The sequence below is a fragment of the Camponotus floridanus genome, unplaced genomic scaffold (assembly GCF_003227725.1).
Source record: "Camponotus floridanus strain SB8 unplaced genomic scaffold, Cflo_v7.5 scaffold181, whole genome shotgun sequence".
Taxonomy (NCBI): domain Eukaryota; kingdom Metazoa; phylum Arthropoda; class Insecta; order Hymenoptera; family Formicidae; genus Camponotus; species Camponotus floridanus.
The window spans coordinates 58629-73224 of NW_020229305.1; the positions used below are offsets into that span (position 1 = coordinate 58629).

General features: G+C 32.5%; 1 protein-coding gene across 1 annotated transcript; it reads right to left on the bottom strand.

Moving 5' to 3' along the window:
* Positions 1–1814: 1814 nt before the first annotated feature.
* On the bottom strand, positions 1815–13123 carry LOC112637590 (cytochrome P450 6A1-like). The gene is made up of 6 exons (XM_025407636.1): positions 13013–13123; positions 11125–11503; positions 10338–10863; positions 9920–10141; positions 2182–2433; positions 1815–2062 (listed from the first exon to the last, which is right to left on the bottom strand). The coding sequence occupies exons 2-6, from the start codon at positions 11461–11463 to the stop codon at positions 1890–1892; spliced, it is 1512 nt and encodes a 503-aa protein (XP_025263421.1). The 5' UTR covers positions 11464–11503; positions 13013–13123; the 3' UTR covers positions 1815–1889.
* Positions 13124–14596: the final 1473 nt, after the last annotated feature.

Sequence of the window (14596 nt, forward strand, 5' to 3'; positions counted from 1 at the left end):
GAAAGTTTAAATATATTGCAAATATTAAATTGAATTGAATTGAAAATTGAATTTCATAATATATTGTATTTTAAACTGTATCATCAACTGATAATTTTATCTTATTCTAGAAGATAGAGAAATGAAATAAATTTAGAAAAATATCGTTTAGTTTACTTTATCTAGAAAAATTATATATGTCTAATTATATGTGTCTTTTGATTTCATTCATAAAAATGAATATTTTACATTATTCTCAAAATATTTTTATATAATGTAAGAAAACGTTAAATATGTGTCGAGATCATGCAAATAATTTATTGAATTTCTTCTTCTCTTTTGTATATTTTAAACTTGATGAAAAAAATTATATTGCAGTATTTTTCTTCATATTTATATGTTATCATACATTTATAAAATTTTATCAAAATTTTTAAAGATAAGCTTCAATTAACGTAATTATTTTTTTCTTAATAAATTAAACGTAACTATATATTTTATCTTTGATCATAATTGTTAAGCTTTTAACAAAGAATACCTTGGAAGTTTAATTTTAAGTCATATATTTCATCAAATATATGATGTACTTAAAATTGACACGTATATTTGATATACGCAAAATAATTGTTTGAAAATAATCTCTAAAATAATCTCTAAAAATAGTATTTATATGTTACATTAACTAGCAAAAAATTTCTTATTTTAGTATTTCTTATTTCTTATTTAGATGTTTTAATTCAAGAGATAATTAATGAATAATTTTATAAACTTTCTTATTATTTTTATAAAAGAAATATTTTGTATTCAAAATATCTTACATCAAAATTTGTCAATATTTTATACATTTACTTTATTATACATATATTTCAATTTTAATGTGCTGTGTATATATGTATATTTAATTAAAATAAAATTTGTATATTTAACTTGTATATTTAATGTATATTTAATTAAAATAAAACTAAACAGATTATATGTATATTACATATATAGCAACATAACATGTTTACAACATAAATTGAAAATAATTAAATGGAATTATTAATTATTTCATATCATCATAAAATATTACAATATAATAATATATAACAATATATATTAAATTGAGTGGGAAAATCTTGTATCATTTTCACAATAATTAATTACATATTAATTTAAAGAAATTGGCCAATTCGTGCAAGTACAAATATGCGTGGCGAAGAGAGTTATCCTATTGCAACCTGATTAGACACGTGGTAATGAGATGCTCATTAAACGTAATGCTGAAGCGCCGCGCGTCGCGTTTTGGTTCATATATCGAAAGAGCATGTCGAATCGAGAAAATTGAATTCAAGAATATTAAATCCATCCAGCCATTTCAACGACATTAAGCTGTAACATTTTATTTGGCTCACTCGATATATTTACAGGATATATTACCACTCACAATTAAAATTTTAATAACATATTTCAAAAACTAAGACAAAAATTCTAATATAAAAATGTTGAGGTTACAAAAGTTTTTGAGTTATAAGCGATCAAAGTTTGATCAAAGCGATCAAATAATCGCATAGAATTCGCGCGCACAGATTCGTAATTATATTTAAACGTGCAATCAACTGTATAGTAGAAATCAATACTATCTAATATGAAAAAATCAATAATAGATGATCGATGTAAATTGGTTGGCAAACTTTGATCGCTTATACTCAAAAACTATTGCAGTCTCTACATATTTGTATTAGAATTTTTGTTTTAAGTTTTGTTCAAAAATGTATTATTAAAATTTCGATTACAAATGATAATAGACGAATAATAATAATAATAATAGACGAATAAGAATAATAATTGTAGTTATTATTATTTTAATTTATAGATATTTCTTCATCTTATTTCATCTGTGCTTCTGGAGAGTAGTATTAAAGCTTAAACTAAGTCCGATTAATTTTAGTTATCCTCAAATGTATTCCATGCTTTGGTGCTAACACAGTTGCTTTGGGATCAATTATGTAGGGTATTTGCGTTTTATCACAGACCTCAACTTTATAATTTTGCAGTATCCTTACAAGACCAATCTTTGTTTGATAAATGGCAAAACGAGCACCTAAAAATAAAAAATTATTATTATAAGAAAAGTTTCTCGATTAAAATATTGTTACATATAAATTAAAACAAGCAGAAGTTGAATTAAATGTATTTAAATCTACGCGTGTTTCATTTTACCAATGCAATTCCTCGGTCCATGACCAAAAGGTAAATAATGCATCGGATGTCTGGCTTGTACTGCTTCATCATTAAATCTTTCTGGATCAAAAACATCTGGCTTCGGATAAATATTCGGATCTCGATGAATCGCGAACATCGGAATCCATATCTTTTGATCTTTTGGTATATTAAATATAGTGTTATTAAAAGTATAACTTGACATCGATTTTCTTGAAAGATGTGCCCCTATCGGATATTTTCGTAAAGTCTCTGCATATATTAAGAATAATATAAGAAAGAATTATTTGAAAAGTTATTTGTCAAATATAAATTATAATTAAATATATTCAAAATTTCTACTCAAACAGCATCAAATCGACTTTTAGTTGACTATCAATCGGCAGAAGAAGTTTAAAGTCGACTTCAAAGTCAGACTAAATGTTAATTTGTAGGCTGTGTTTCAATATTCACTGCTAGTATTGAAAATCTATAGTATACGTCATATAAACAATAGATTTTCAGTACTGGTAATAAATATTGGAATGCCATAGTCGACTAACAGCCGACAAATGATTCGATTATAGTCAACTGACAGTTAGTTAATAAGTCGACTTAAAAATCGATTTTATGATGATTATAAGTCAAATTTCAATCAATTTAATGTTATCTATATAACTCGCGCGTAACATTTCTTAAACATTTCTGCAATATTCCATTTGATATATTAGCATTATACAGGGTGTCCGTCGATTTTCGACCAAAATGAAATAAATAAGTAGATTGGCTCGAATTAAGAAGAAATGACCTGTATTGTTTTGGGATTGTCGCAATAATTAACGAAATATTAAATAAAACAGATCGGCCAATCTGCGTGAGTAAAAGCGCGCGGCGACGAGAGTCATCCCACCGTAATCCGATACTACGAGCGCGGCGAAGCGGTGGGCGGGTCGCTCTCCGAGACATGATGGTGGTTTGCGATATATCGCAATACCGCGCCGAAAAATGACCCGTCCCCCCTTTTCGTGGCGAGAAAATGATGCGCTATCATTTCCACACCACCTTGCGGTAGATAGCATGGTGCGCTTTTTTTATAGTGGTTTCCCCCATAGGCCTATTCCACTCTCAATTTAAAAATTATTCAAAATGCCATTTACTATACGCTGAATATATCGTAAATGTAAAAAATTAATGGACAGTACCTTTACAAAAATTGATTCGTGGTTGAAAATCCCTCGATAAAATGTATTGCACACGTTGATAATATGATACGATGATAAAATTCTTCAAGAATCCTTTCTTCATCTCGTACACGAGGACGCACTGCTGGAACGGTTATCCCGATATTATGCACGACACTCAGTTTCACATAATTATTGCACAACACGTAAAATTGTACGGCCACTTGGTTTTCGTGCACGCCCGAGAAATGATTCCAGATAAGCGTACGTGTGAGTTCGACGCCTGCGCACTATGATTACACTCACAGTCCGCTCAGCTGTCAGCTGTAGTTGCGTGCTGCTGGCGTACGCAGTCTGGTAACAGCGTGCGAGAGCTAAGACGTTTTAATAAAAATCTTGTGTTTGCGTAGTAAATTAACAGAGAAAATGAAGTGTACTCTGCAGGAATGTACGGATATGATTGTGGCATACGGACTAGCGGGAGAAAATACTTATCGTGCGGCCGCAATTTACATGGAATCATTTCTCGGGCGTGCACGAAAACCAAGTGCCGTACAATTTTACGTGTTGTGCAATAATTATGTGAAACTGAGTGTCGTGCATAATATCGGGATAACCGGTCCAGCAGTGCGTCTTCGTGTACGAGATGAAGAAAGGATTCTTGAAGAATTTTATCATCGTATCACATTATCAACGTGTGCAATACATTTTATCGAGGGATTTTCAACCACGAATCAATTTTTGTAAAGGTACTGTCCATTAATTTTTTACATTTACGATATACTCAGCGTATGGTAAATGGTATTTTGAATAATTTTTAAATTGAGAGTGGAATAGGCCTATGGGGGAAACCACTATAAAAAAAGCGCACCATGCTATCTACCGCAAGGTGGTGTGGAAATGATAGCGCATCATTTTCTCGCCACGAAAAGGGGGGACGGGTCATTTTTCGGCGCGGTATTGCGATATATCGCAAACCACCATCATGTCTCGGAGAGCGACCCGCCCACAGCTTCGCCGCGCTCGTAGTATCGGATTACGATGGGACGACTCTCGTCGCCGCGCGCTTTTACTCACGCAGATTGGCCGATCTGTTTTATTTAATATTTCGTTAATTATTGCGACAATCCCAAAACAATACAGGTCATTCCTTCTTAATTCGAGCCAATCTACTTATTTATTTCATTTTGGTCGAAAATCGACCAAACACCCTGTATATATACAGGGTGTCCGTAGATTTTCGACCAAAATGAAATAAATAAGTAGATTGGCTCGAATTAAGAAGGAATGACCTGTATTGTTTTGGGATTGTCGCAGTAATTAACGAAATATTAAATAAAACAGATCGGCCAATCTGCGTGAGTAAAAGCGCGCGGCGACGAGAGTCGTCCCATCGTAATCCGATACTACGAGCGCGGCGAAGCGGTGGGCGGGTCGCTCTCCGAGACATGATGGTGGTTTGCGATATATCGCAATACCGCGCCGAAAAATGACCCGTCCCCCCTTTTCGTGGCGAGAAAATGATGCGCTATCATTTCCACACCACCTTGCGGTAGATAGCATGGTGCGCTTTTTTTATAGTGGTTTCCCCCATAGGCCTATTCCACTCTCAATTTAAAAATTATTCAAAATACCATTTACCATACGCTGAGTATATCGTAAATGTAAAAAATTAATGGACAGTACCTTTACAAAAATTGATTCGTGGTTGAAAATCCCTCGATAAAATGTATTGCACACGTTGATAATGTGATACGATGATAAAATTCTTCAAGAATCCTTTCTTCATCTCGTACACGAAGACGCACTGCTGGACCGGTTATCCCGATATTATGCACGACACTCAGTTTCACATAATTATTGCACAACACGTAAAATTGTACGGCCACTTGGTTTTCGTGCACGCCCGAGAAATGATTCCATGTAAATTGCAGCCGCACGATAAGTATTTTCTCCCGCTAGTTCGTATGCCACAATCATATCCGTATATTCCTGCAGAGTACACTTCATTTTCTCTGTTAATTTACTACGCAAACACAAGATTTTTATTAAAACGTCTTAGCTCTCGCACACTGTTACCAGATTGCGTACGCCAGCAGCACGCAACTACAGCTGACAACTGAGCGGACATGTGAGTGTAAGCGTACGTGTGAGTTCGACGCCTGCGCACTATGATTACACTTAGTCCGCTCAGCTGTCAGCTGTAGTTGCGTGCTGCTGGCGTACGCAGTCTGGTAACAGCGTGCGAGAGCTAAGACGTTTTAATAAAAATCTTGTGTTTGCGTAGTAAATTAACAGAGAAAATGAAGTGTACTCTGCAGGAATATACGGATATGATTGTGGCATACGAACTAGCGGGAGAAAATACTTATCGTGCGGCTGCAATTTACATGGAATCATTTCTCGGGCGTGCACGAAAACCAAGTGGCCGTACAATTTTACGTGTTGTGCAATAATTATGTGAAACTGAGTGTCGTGCATAATATCGGGATAACCGGTCCAGCAGTGCGTCTTCGTGTACGAGATGAAGAAAGGATTCTTGAAGAATTTTATCATCGTATCACATTATCAACGTGTGCAATACATTTTATCGAGGGATTTTCAACCACGAATCAATTTTTGTAAAGGTACTGTCCATTAATTTTTTACATTTACGATATACTCAGCGTATGGTAAATGGTATTTTGAATAATTTTTAAATTGAGAGTGGAATAGGCCTATGGGGGAAACCACTATAAAAAAAGCGCACCATGCTATCTACCGCAAGGTGGTGTGGAAATGATAGCGCATCATTTTCTCGCCACGAAAAGGGGGGACGGGTCATTTTTCGGCGCGGTATTGCGATATATCGCAAACCACCATCATGTCTCGGAGAGCGACCCGCCCACCGCTTCGCCGCGCTCGTAGTATCGGATTACGGTGGGACGACTCTCCTCGCCGCGCGCTTTTACTCACGCCGATTGGCCAATCTGTTTTATTTAATATTTCGTTAATTACTGCGACAATCCCAAAACAATACAGGTCATTCCTTCTTAATTCGAGCCAATCTACTTATTTATTTCATTTTGGTCGAAAATCTACGGACACCCTGTATATATATATATATATATATATATTATATATTATATATTATATATATATAATATATATATATATATATTATATATATATATATATTATATATATATATATATAATGCTATTATATATATTATATATACAGGGTGTATCAGAGCGACCATATCAGGCTGGTATTTCGAAAAATACGCATTTACTTGAAAAATGTTCCGAACAAAAGTTGTAGGACTTTAAGGGGCGCATTACATAGCATGGTTAGTGTGACCTTGGATAGTGTTAAGGACACGGAAAAATCAATTAAAAGTTTTTAAATGGAAACCCCTATTTTTGATTATATATTCTTATAGCTGACCTCGAGAGCTTTCCAAAGCACTATAATAAATTATTTTTCCATAAAGTACTTTTCGAGTTATAAGGCTTTTCGAGTTATAAGGCTTGAAATTATTTCTTAATTTTACATAAACCATAAAATATCTTGTAAAATATTCATTTTTCGATTATCTTATCTTAATACTTTTATGTACGAAATAATGAGAGGAATCAATTGATGTGAAGAAAACATACAGTTGTTTTTAAGAAAAAATATGGAATTGTTAATTGCAAATTACATATTTTTTTCTTAAACAACTATGTTTTTTTCTTTACACCAATTGATTCCTCTCATTATTTTGTACATAAAAGTATAAAGATAAGATAATCGAAAAATGAATATTTTACATGATATTTTACGGTCTATATAAAATTAAGAAATGATTTTAATTCTCATAATTCGAAAAGTACTTAATGAAAACTAACTTAATTATAGTGTTTTGGAAAGCTCTCGATGTGAGCTACCAGAATATTTAATAAAAAGTAGGGTGTTCCGTTTAAGAAATTGACGGTGATCTTCGCGTGACTTTAAAATGACTCTCCCATGTCAAATCATTACCACTATCTGATGGACCCCTTCTAGCAATACAACTTTTGTCTGAAACATTTCTTTCTAAGGTGCATAGTTTATGAAATATTAGACCGATCCGGGACTTTTGAGACATTCTGTATGATTAGATGATCAGATCAAAATTTATAAAATATCACCCCCGGTCATACTGACGCCATCCATTTGCGCGCAATCGAACTCGATCCGAAATGAAATGCCGTCCTGTTTTTCGAAATTAGCCAGGATCCGCGTGATAGCGTAAGAATACATGGTCCTGGCCAATTGAAACTCGAAACATCACGCGATTTGATGTGCCGATATAGGATAGGCTCAAACCGGATCATCCGATGCGCAATCGATTCCTTATTATCGGGAGAAAGGCTCTCTCCCGCTAAATAATTGCGGAGTCATGACTGAGTTCTTATCAGAGTTATTGCGGAATCCTTGTGAAAGTCTTTGTTCGATCGTTGAAATTTCAAGTCTTAGTAATCGAGAGTGAATCGGAAGTGGAAAATAGAGAATTTCCTAAGTGCCTTGGAAGTGAGACGCTAAAATCGCGAGTACATAAACTGACGAGTCATTGTACCAAGTATCGCGAAGAATCAGTTTCGAACTCAGTTCACCTAATCGATTCCGTATCACACGTGAACATTCTGAGCGCGAGTGCCGGGATTGATTGGAGCGCCACCAAACTAAGTGAGAGGTGGAGCCTCTTTCTCATTGAGCCTCCGCTCATTCGTGTGCTCGTGAAATAACGCCGTCTCGCTCGCTCTCGCGCGAACCTTGTAATTGTGCGCTCTCGTTCACTCTACCGAACAGCTGATCAAACGCTGTGTCGCTAATTAAAGTGAGTAATTGTATCGTGCGATCTCGCATAATCTTGTATAGCGTCCAACGCGCTCAAACTATTAGAAAGAGCGTCTCGCGTCCCGCGAACGTTCATGAACATTGTAAATTTATCTTGTTATAGTGCAATAAAACGAACAGTAATTCAACATTACTGTGACACATCAAAAGAAGCAAAGTGTATTTTACTCAACCCTATCACTCACACCTCGCGAAATCATATATACGTCAAGCTCACGATATCCACTCGGGTGTGTACCGGCAAAACAAAATCGCAATTCAAAAGATCCCGAACAATAATTATATATAATTAGACATAAATTTTTTTTCTCGCGTTATTGATATTATATTGGCACTGAAAATCAATAAAATATTTTTCTTTTATTAAATTTTTGATAATTATGCATAAAAAGGCCCCACCTTCGCCCAAATGTGTCATTAACATATTGTCAGGGTCATATCTCTAATTAATATAATATAATATAATATATTCTAAAGGTTTCAGCCCTCGGTCGTTATTTATTAAAGAGTTATTAACAAAAGAATTTCACAATTTTAATGCTTTTTATCGTCGAAAATATTGATTTGAGACAAAAAATTTTAAGCAAAAAATAAAACCGCTGAAAAACTCTAGAAAAAAAGGATATATGCATTTTTTCATAAACCTGCTATTCTAGGTGTTATACGAAAAATTAATAATTTTAAATACATTTAATACAATTTAAATTTATTTAGAATTTAGTACAATTTAATACAATTAAAAAATGTATGTGTACACACAGACACGCGCGCGCGCGCGGGGGATGCAAGGAGAGCAAGGTGGACCTCACTTTACAACTTACAGCATATATCCATTGTGATTGACCTCTTTGCAATATATCCTCTATCGGCGGGATGGCTGCGGGAGGGGGACCAAAGACCCCCCTTGCATCCCCACGCGCGTATGTGTGTGTGTGTGTGTGTGTGTGTGTGTGTAAACATACATTTTTTAATTGCACATACATTTTTAAATTGTACTAAATTCTAAATAAATTTAAATTGTATTAAATGTATTTAGAATTATTAATTTTTTGTAAAACATCGAAAATAGTAGGTTTATGAAAAAAATGCATATAACCTTCTTTATAGAGTTTTTCAGCGGCTATATTTTTTGCTTAAAATTTTTACACAAAAATTTGTAATATTTTTTAATTGTGTTAAATTGTAATATATTCTATATAAATTTAAATTGTTTTTCTTTTTTTATTTAATTTACTATTTTATGCGTTTTTCCTCGACTTGCGAGTTCAACCTCTATTTTTAAATTTCATATTCGTGTTCAGGAGGTAAAAATACGTAAAAATAGGATATTCTTACTCAATTCAATCTTTATTTCATATAGGTAGGTTTTCCGAGAGAAGGTTTACCTTATTTTTATATTTATGTTTATCCTTTTTCAGCATATATCTCCAAAACTATTTGAGTCTGACCTTTATATATGTGAAATTACTCGGGAAAATTTTCCTTATAACATATTTAAAAATGAATGAAAACCGGTGAACAAATAAAGTAGAATCTTTATGTCAATATTTCTCACATTTAATTGTTAATAACTTTTGAATAAAGAACGATCGCCGGCTAAAACCTTCAGAATGTTAATCAGTGATAACATCTTCTTATTATACGTCAATAACACCTTTGTACGAAAGTGAGCCCTTTTTATGTTTAATTACTAATTTTTTTTTTGAATGACGTACCTTTAAAAACTTTATCCAAATAATTCATATTTTTAATTTTCTCATACGTTAAATTGTTATCATGTTTAGTATACTCTTGATGAATTTCCTCACGTAGCATGTCTTGTATTTGTTGATTTAATGCTAATTCATAAAGTGCATGGCTCATAGCCGACGATGAAGTTTCAAAACCGGCAACGAAAAATACGAACACTTGAGAAGTTATTAAGCTATCGGTCATCTCTGAAATGTAATATATTTTTTTTACTATTAGTTTTAACTTTCATTGAATATTAACAATTATGAAAAAGATATTTATTATTTAACATTTAATATATAGTGAGTTTACAAATTTATATATTTGCAAAAACTAATATTTTTGTTTAAAAAGTTCTTGCATCACATAAAATTTTAACAATACTAAATAACCGTCACTCACCGATATCGCCCATTTTATCTGGATTCTTTTTTAATTCTCGCAGAATATCAATGAAATCATGTCTAATGATATTATTGGTTTCTCTATAATTCATTGTATCCATGACAAGGCGTGTGAAAAATTGGGTAACCTCCGTTCGTGGTATCATATAACTGAGTATTTTGTAAAGTTGTGGCATGTATCGTCTTATTTTCAACCGTAAATTATTTTTCCAGGTTGGCATCAAGAGCATTTTTCCAATCCTACGAAATTCACTGTTTTCATCTGATAGAGCATTCATTTCGATGCCGAATGCGCAAGTACCGATTACATCGGTCATATATTTTGCCGCTATCTCACGACATTCTATAGGTTCATTTTTGCTCACTAATTTTTCTATATATTGTTCAAGATGATCAGCGCATTTCGATATTAATAAGAACATCTCTTTTAGTTTACTAGATGTAAAAACGGGCGATAAACATGTTCTTAAAGGTCGCCATTTTTTAGGCTCTAAACCAACAAGATGTTGTGACAGTGGGTCAACCTACGGTATAATAAAAAACATAATTATAATCAAATAAATTTATCATTTTTATTAAATTATAACAATTTGAAGGTACTCACTATTTAAAACTAATTTTTTTTTCAATAATGGTTATTAGAAAATGTTAACTGGTTATTAGAAAATATCTAATAGTAGTAAAGTATAATATATAAAATTATCATATTTATATCATTCGAAATACATTTATGTAATTCAAATATTATAATACTATATTATAATACAATTAATATTTGCACATACTTTTTCATTGACAGGAGGAAAACTTCCTCTGTCGGCAAACTTGGAAAAATCTTTGATAAGAACATCCTTAATTAAATCTGGATTTTTTACAATCAGAATGGGTGTCATTCCAGTGAATATTCCAATCACGGATTCATCTTTATACTTATTGTATATTTCCAGTAAATAATCACCTATAAACTTATTATTAAGTGCAACATCTTTAATATTTCCAAAAACTGGTTTCGGTTTTGGACCGCGAATACCACGTGATTTCCAGAAGTCGTAGTTCGATGTAAAATAATAATATACAGCGAGAAATGTAGTAGCAATAATGCATAGTATTTCAAAAAATCCCATTGTTCTTTAGCTACCAATCAATTATTTCAAGTGACGGTTGCTAAAAAAAAATAATACTTTGTCAATAAAAAACATCGTTTTAGAAAATTTAAAATTTAATAAAAAATTTGATAAGCCAAATGCATATTTAATGAAATATAAGTTTATGGCAACTAATTTTTCTATTGCATTTTATCAATATTAATAGATTGCTTATAGATTTTGTAGGGATTTAAATTATATTGACGAGCAACCCGTTATGTAACGGTTTCCGATTCAAGAATATTCTATATTCGAATGTTTATATTTATAATTACTTGTAAAAAAGATTGATCCCAGCGACAAATTAATGTGTCGGTCGAGCGTTAGTTATTGAGAAATGTAAGAGCTTCCGCACAAGGTATTCCGTATCGCATTACGTTACGTTAAGTATAGATCGTAAATTTAACTTCGTACGTAAACTTAAACTTCAGTTAACGCACAGAAAAAATCGTAACGTAAAGACATATCTTTACGTTACGATTTTTTCTGTGCGTTAACTGAAGTTTAAGTTTACGTACGAAGTTAAATTTACGATCTATACTTAACGTAACGTAATGCGATAGGAAACACCTTGTGCGAAGGCCCTAACATATGAAAGATGACGAGCGCAATGAGAGGAACGTTGCAAAACTTATCGATTCATTAGCGATGTATTATATTCCTCATAGAATATATATATTGTATATATACATATACAGAGTGTCTGAAAACTTTTCACAGTCCCGAAGTGTGAAGGTAGTTCTCAAATTAAGAAGGAAGATTCTATATCTATACTATTTTACGATATTTGCAATAATGAACAAAAAATTAATTAAAGAAGATCCGCCAATCTGCATGAATAGAAGCGCGCGGCAACGAGAGTCACACTACTGTAATCTTATATTAGGCGTGCGGCGAAGCAGTGTGTGGGGAAGGAGTGGTGAGTGAGATGCGGACTGTGAAATTAACTAAATAGAAAATGTCATTATTTCGTCTTAATATATTCTATTATGAAAATGAAAGAATACTGTGTTTAACAAAGTGGAAATAAAGCAGGAACGGACACGATATACATAGACAAATTTTCAAAGATAATCAATCACGCATATGGCACTCATTCTGTATGAAATTTGAGATTAAACCGTGTTTCAATATTATGCTTCAAAAATAGTAACTCGCGTATAAATTACATGTCCATATTAAAGCGACATAATAAAACCAGTAATATTTTCACTATTTTAAAATCACAAATGTATATTTGACATTAAACTGAAGTTGTTTATCATGTGATTGTGTACATACATTAATGAATAGAAACAAATTGTATCATCTTTTCAATTAATATGATATGCGAAGTCATTATCTATAAAAAATTCACACTTTTTTCGTTCTCAAGTGAACAAATTCCATGGAAGATCTGATAAAATATGAAAATTGAACACATTCTCTTCTGACGAGACAGAGAATAGATATTCATTTTGAAATTATTTTTCAAAATATTATTATTCGTTTAGTAGTTGAACTATTCAATTTTAGGCGATTCGCAAACCTTGTGATAGCTAACATCCAAATAAACGATGAATATAACGTATTTGAATTCGCTAACGAAATTGATGGTTACAGCAACTGACACATTCGGAATTCAATAGAACAACTTGCTACTACGTGATAGGAAATATTACTAACTTGTTCAAATTTTTTATCTATTTATAAAGCATAGACGCTATTACAAATACGCGAATAAAAAGATGAGTCACGATGAATTGCAAGAACTATATCATCAAGATTTATCTCAAATGTAAAATCAAATACATGACTTCGTATATCATAATACCGAGATAGCGTAATTGATTAAATAATTGTTCTTAATAACACTATATGTTATATGCTATTATACATATGTACACTGCAACGCAATTAATAAAATCAACTCTTAAGATAAATGTTAATTATATTTCGATGATTATAAAAAATTGTCTTTGTAAAACATGAAATATAAAATACAGTATACCATTGTCAGATATATTAAACTAATTATTAACTTTTTAACTAGATTCTACATTAATGAGATTATACTAGATTATAACGTTTCGAGTAGATAAACTATAAAAAAATAGTTCTTTGAAAATAAATTTTACTAAATATAAATTTTTTAAAAATATAATAATGTATAGTATTACTGAGAATTACATTGTATCCATTATTTGTATTTGTCAATCAAAAATATATGTTGTGTTAATTATTTTACTTTCATTTCAGACTTAATTAATACATTTTATTATATACATGTGCATGAGTTTTATGCTTTTAATCATTCGAAAGTTGGCTTCTCAGTTGGCAGGACTGAAACACCCTAGTAGCACAAAACATTGACAAAATATTGATATATCTTGGCTCAATATTGGTTATATTGGAAATGTCTTGGCCAATATTTCTCAATATAAAACTAATATTGATTGTTAACAAAATGCAAGTGTTCTGCTAATATTGCAGTGCTCATGATGACCAATATTGGCTACGATATAAATATAAATGTGTTTACCAATATGGTTGCATCCATTATAATACCAATATTGGTTATGATGTAAATGTAAATGTGTGCCAATATTGCACGTTCACACCTTATATATGAGCTTCGCGCGTCACCACTAGATGGTGAATAGGAAAACACCTACCTCGAGAGTGGGATTCCATCTAAAGCAGTATATTAAGGTCGCGACACACGAGTTACGACTTATCAGTCAAAAACTACGGACTATTATAGCCGCACCTCCTCTAGCTTTTGCGAGGAGCTTCAGAGCTCCATAAATTAGAAAATGTAAAATTGTAAAAATATTTGGGTATGTATAATTAGCCAATCTTACAAGGAGAGGTCGCGACCTTGGGGTCATCGAATTAAATAAAATTTTAACTGCGTGTAGTACTCGACAAAAGAAGTTTTTGAGGAAAGTGAGAGGACGCGCCTCTCAGCCGTTTAAAAAAAAAATTAAGTGAAAAATAGGCCGTATCTTGTAAACCGGTAAGTTTAGACTAATCGTCAAGTAAGCGGCGTAGCTCGGGCGGTAAAGCCCGATACTATTATGCTGCTGGTCACAGGTTCGATCCCGACCTGTGGTAGTTTCATTTTTTTTTT

Excerpts from the sequence above, each read along its gene's own strand:
- LOC112637590 (XM_025407636.1), bottom strand. The coding sequence starts at position 11,463 with ATGGGATTTTTTGAAATACTATGCATTATTGCTACTACATTTCTCGCT. Across the intron at positions 10,142-10,337 it reads AGATAAAATGGGCGATATCG|AGATGACCGATAGCTTAATA; the intron begins GTGAGTGACGGT and ends ATTACATTTCAG. Across the intron at positions 2,434-9,919 it reads TTTGGATAAAGTTTTTAAAG|AGACTTTACGAAAATATCCG; the intron begins GTACGTCATTCA and ends TAATATATGCAG.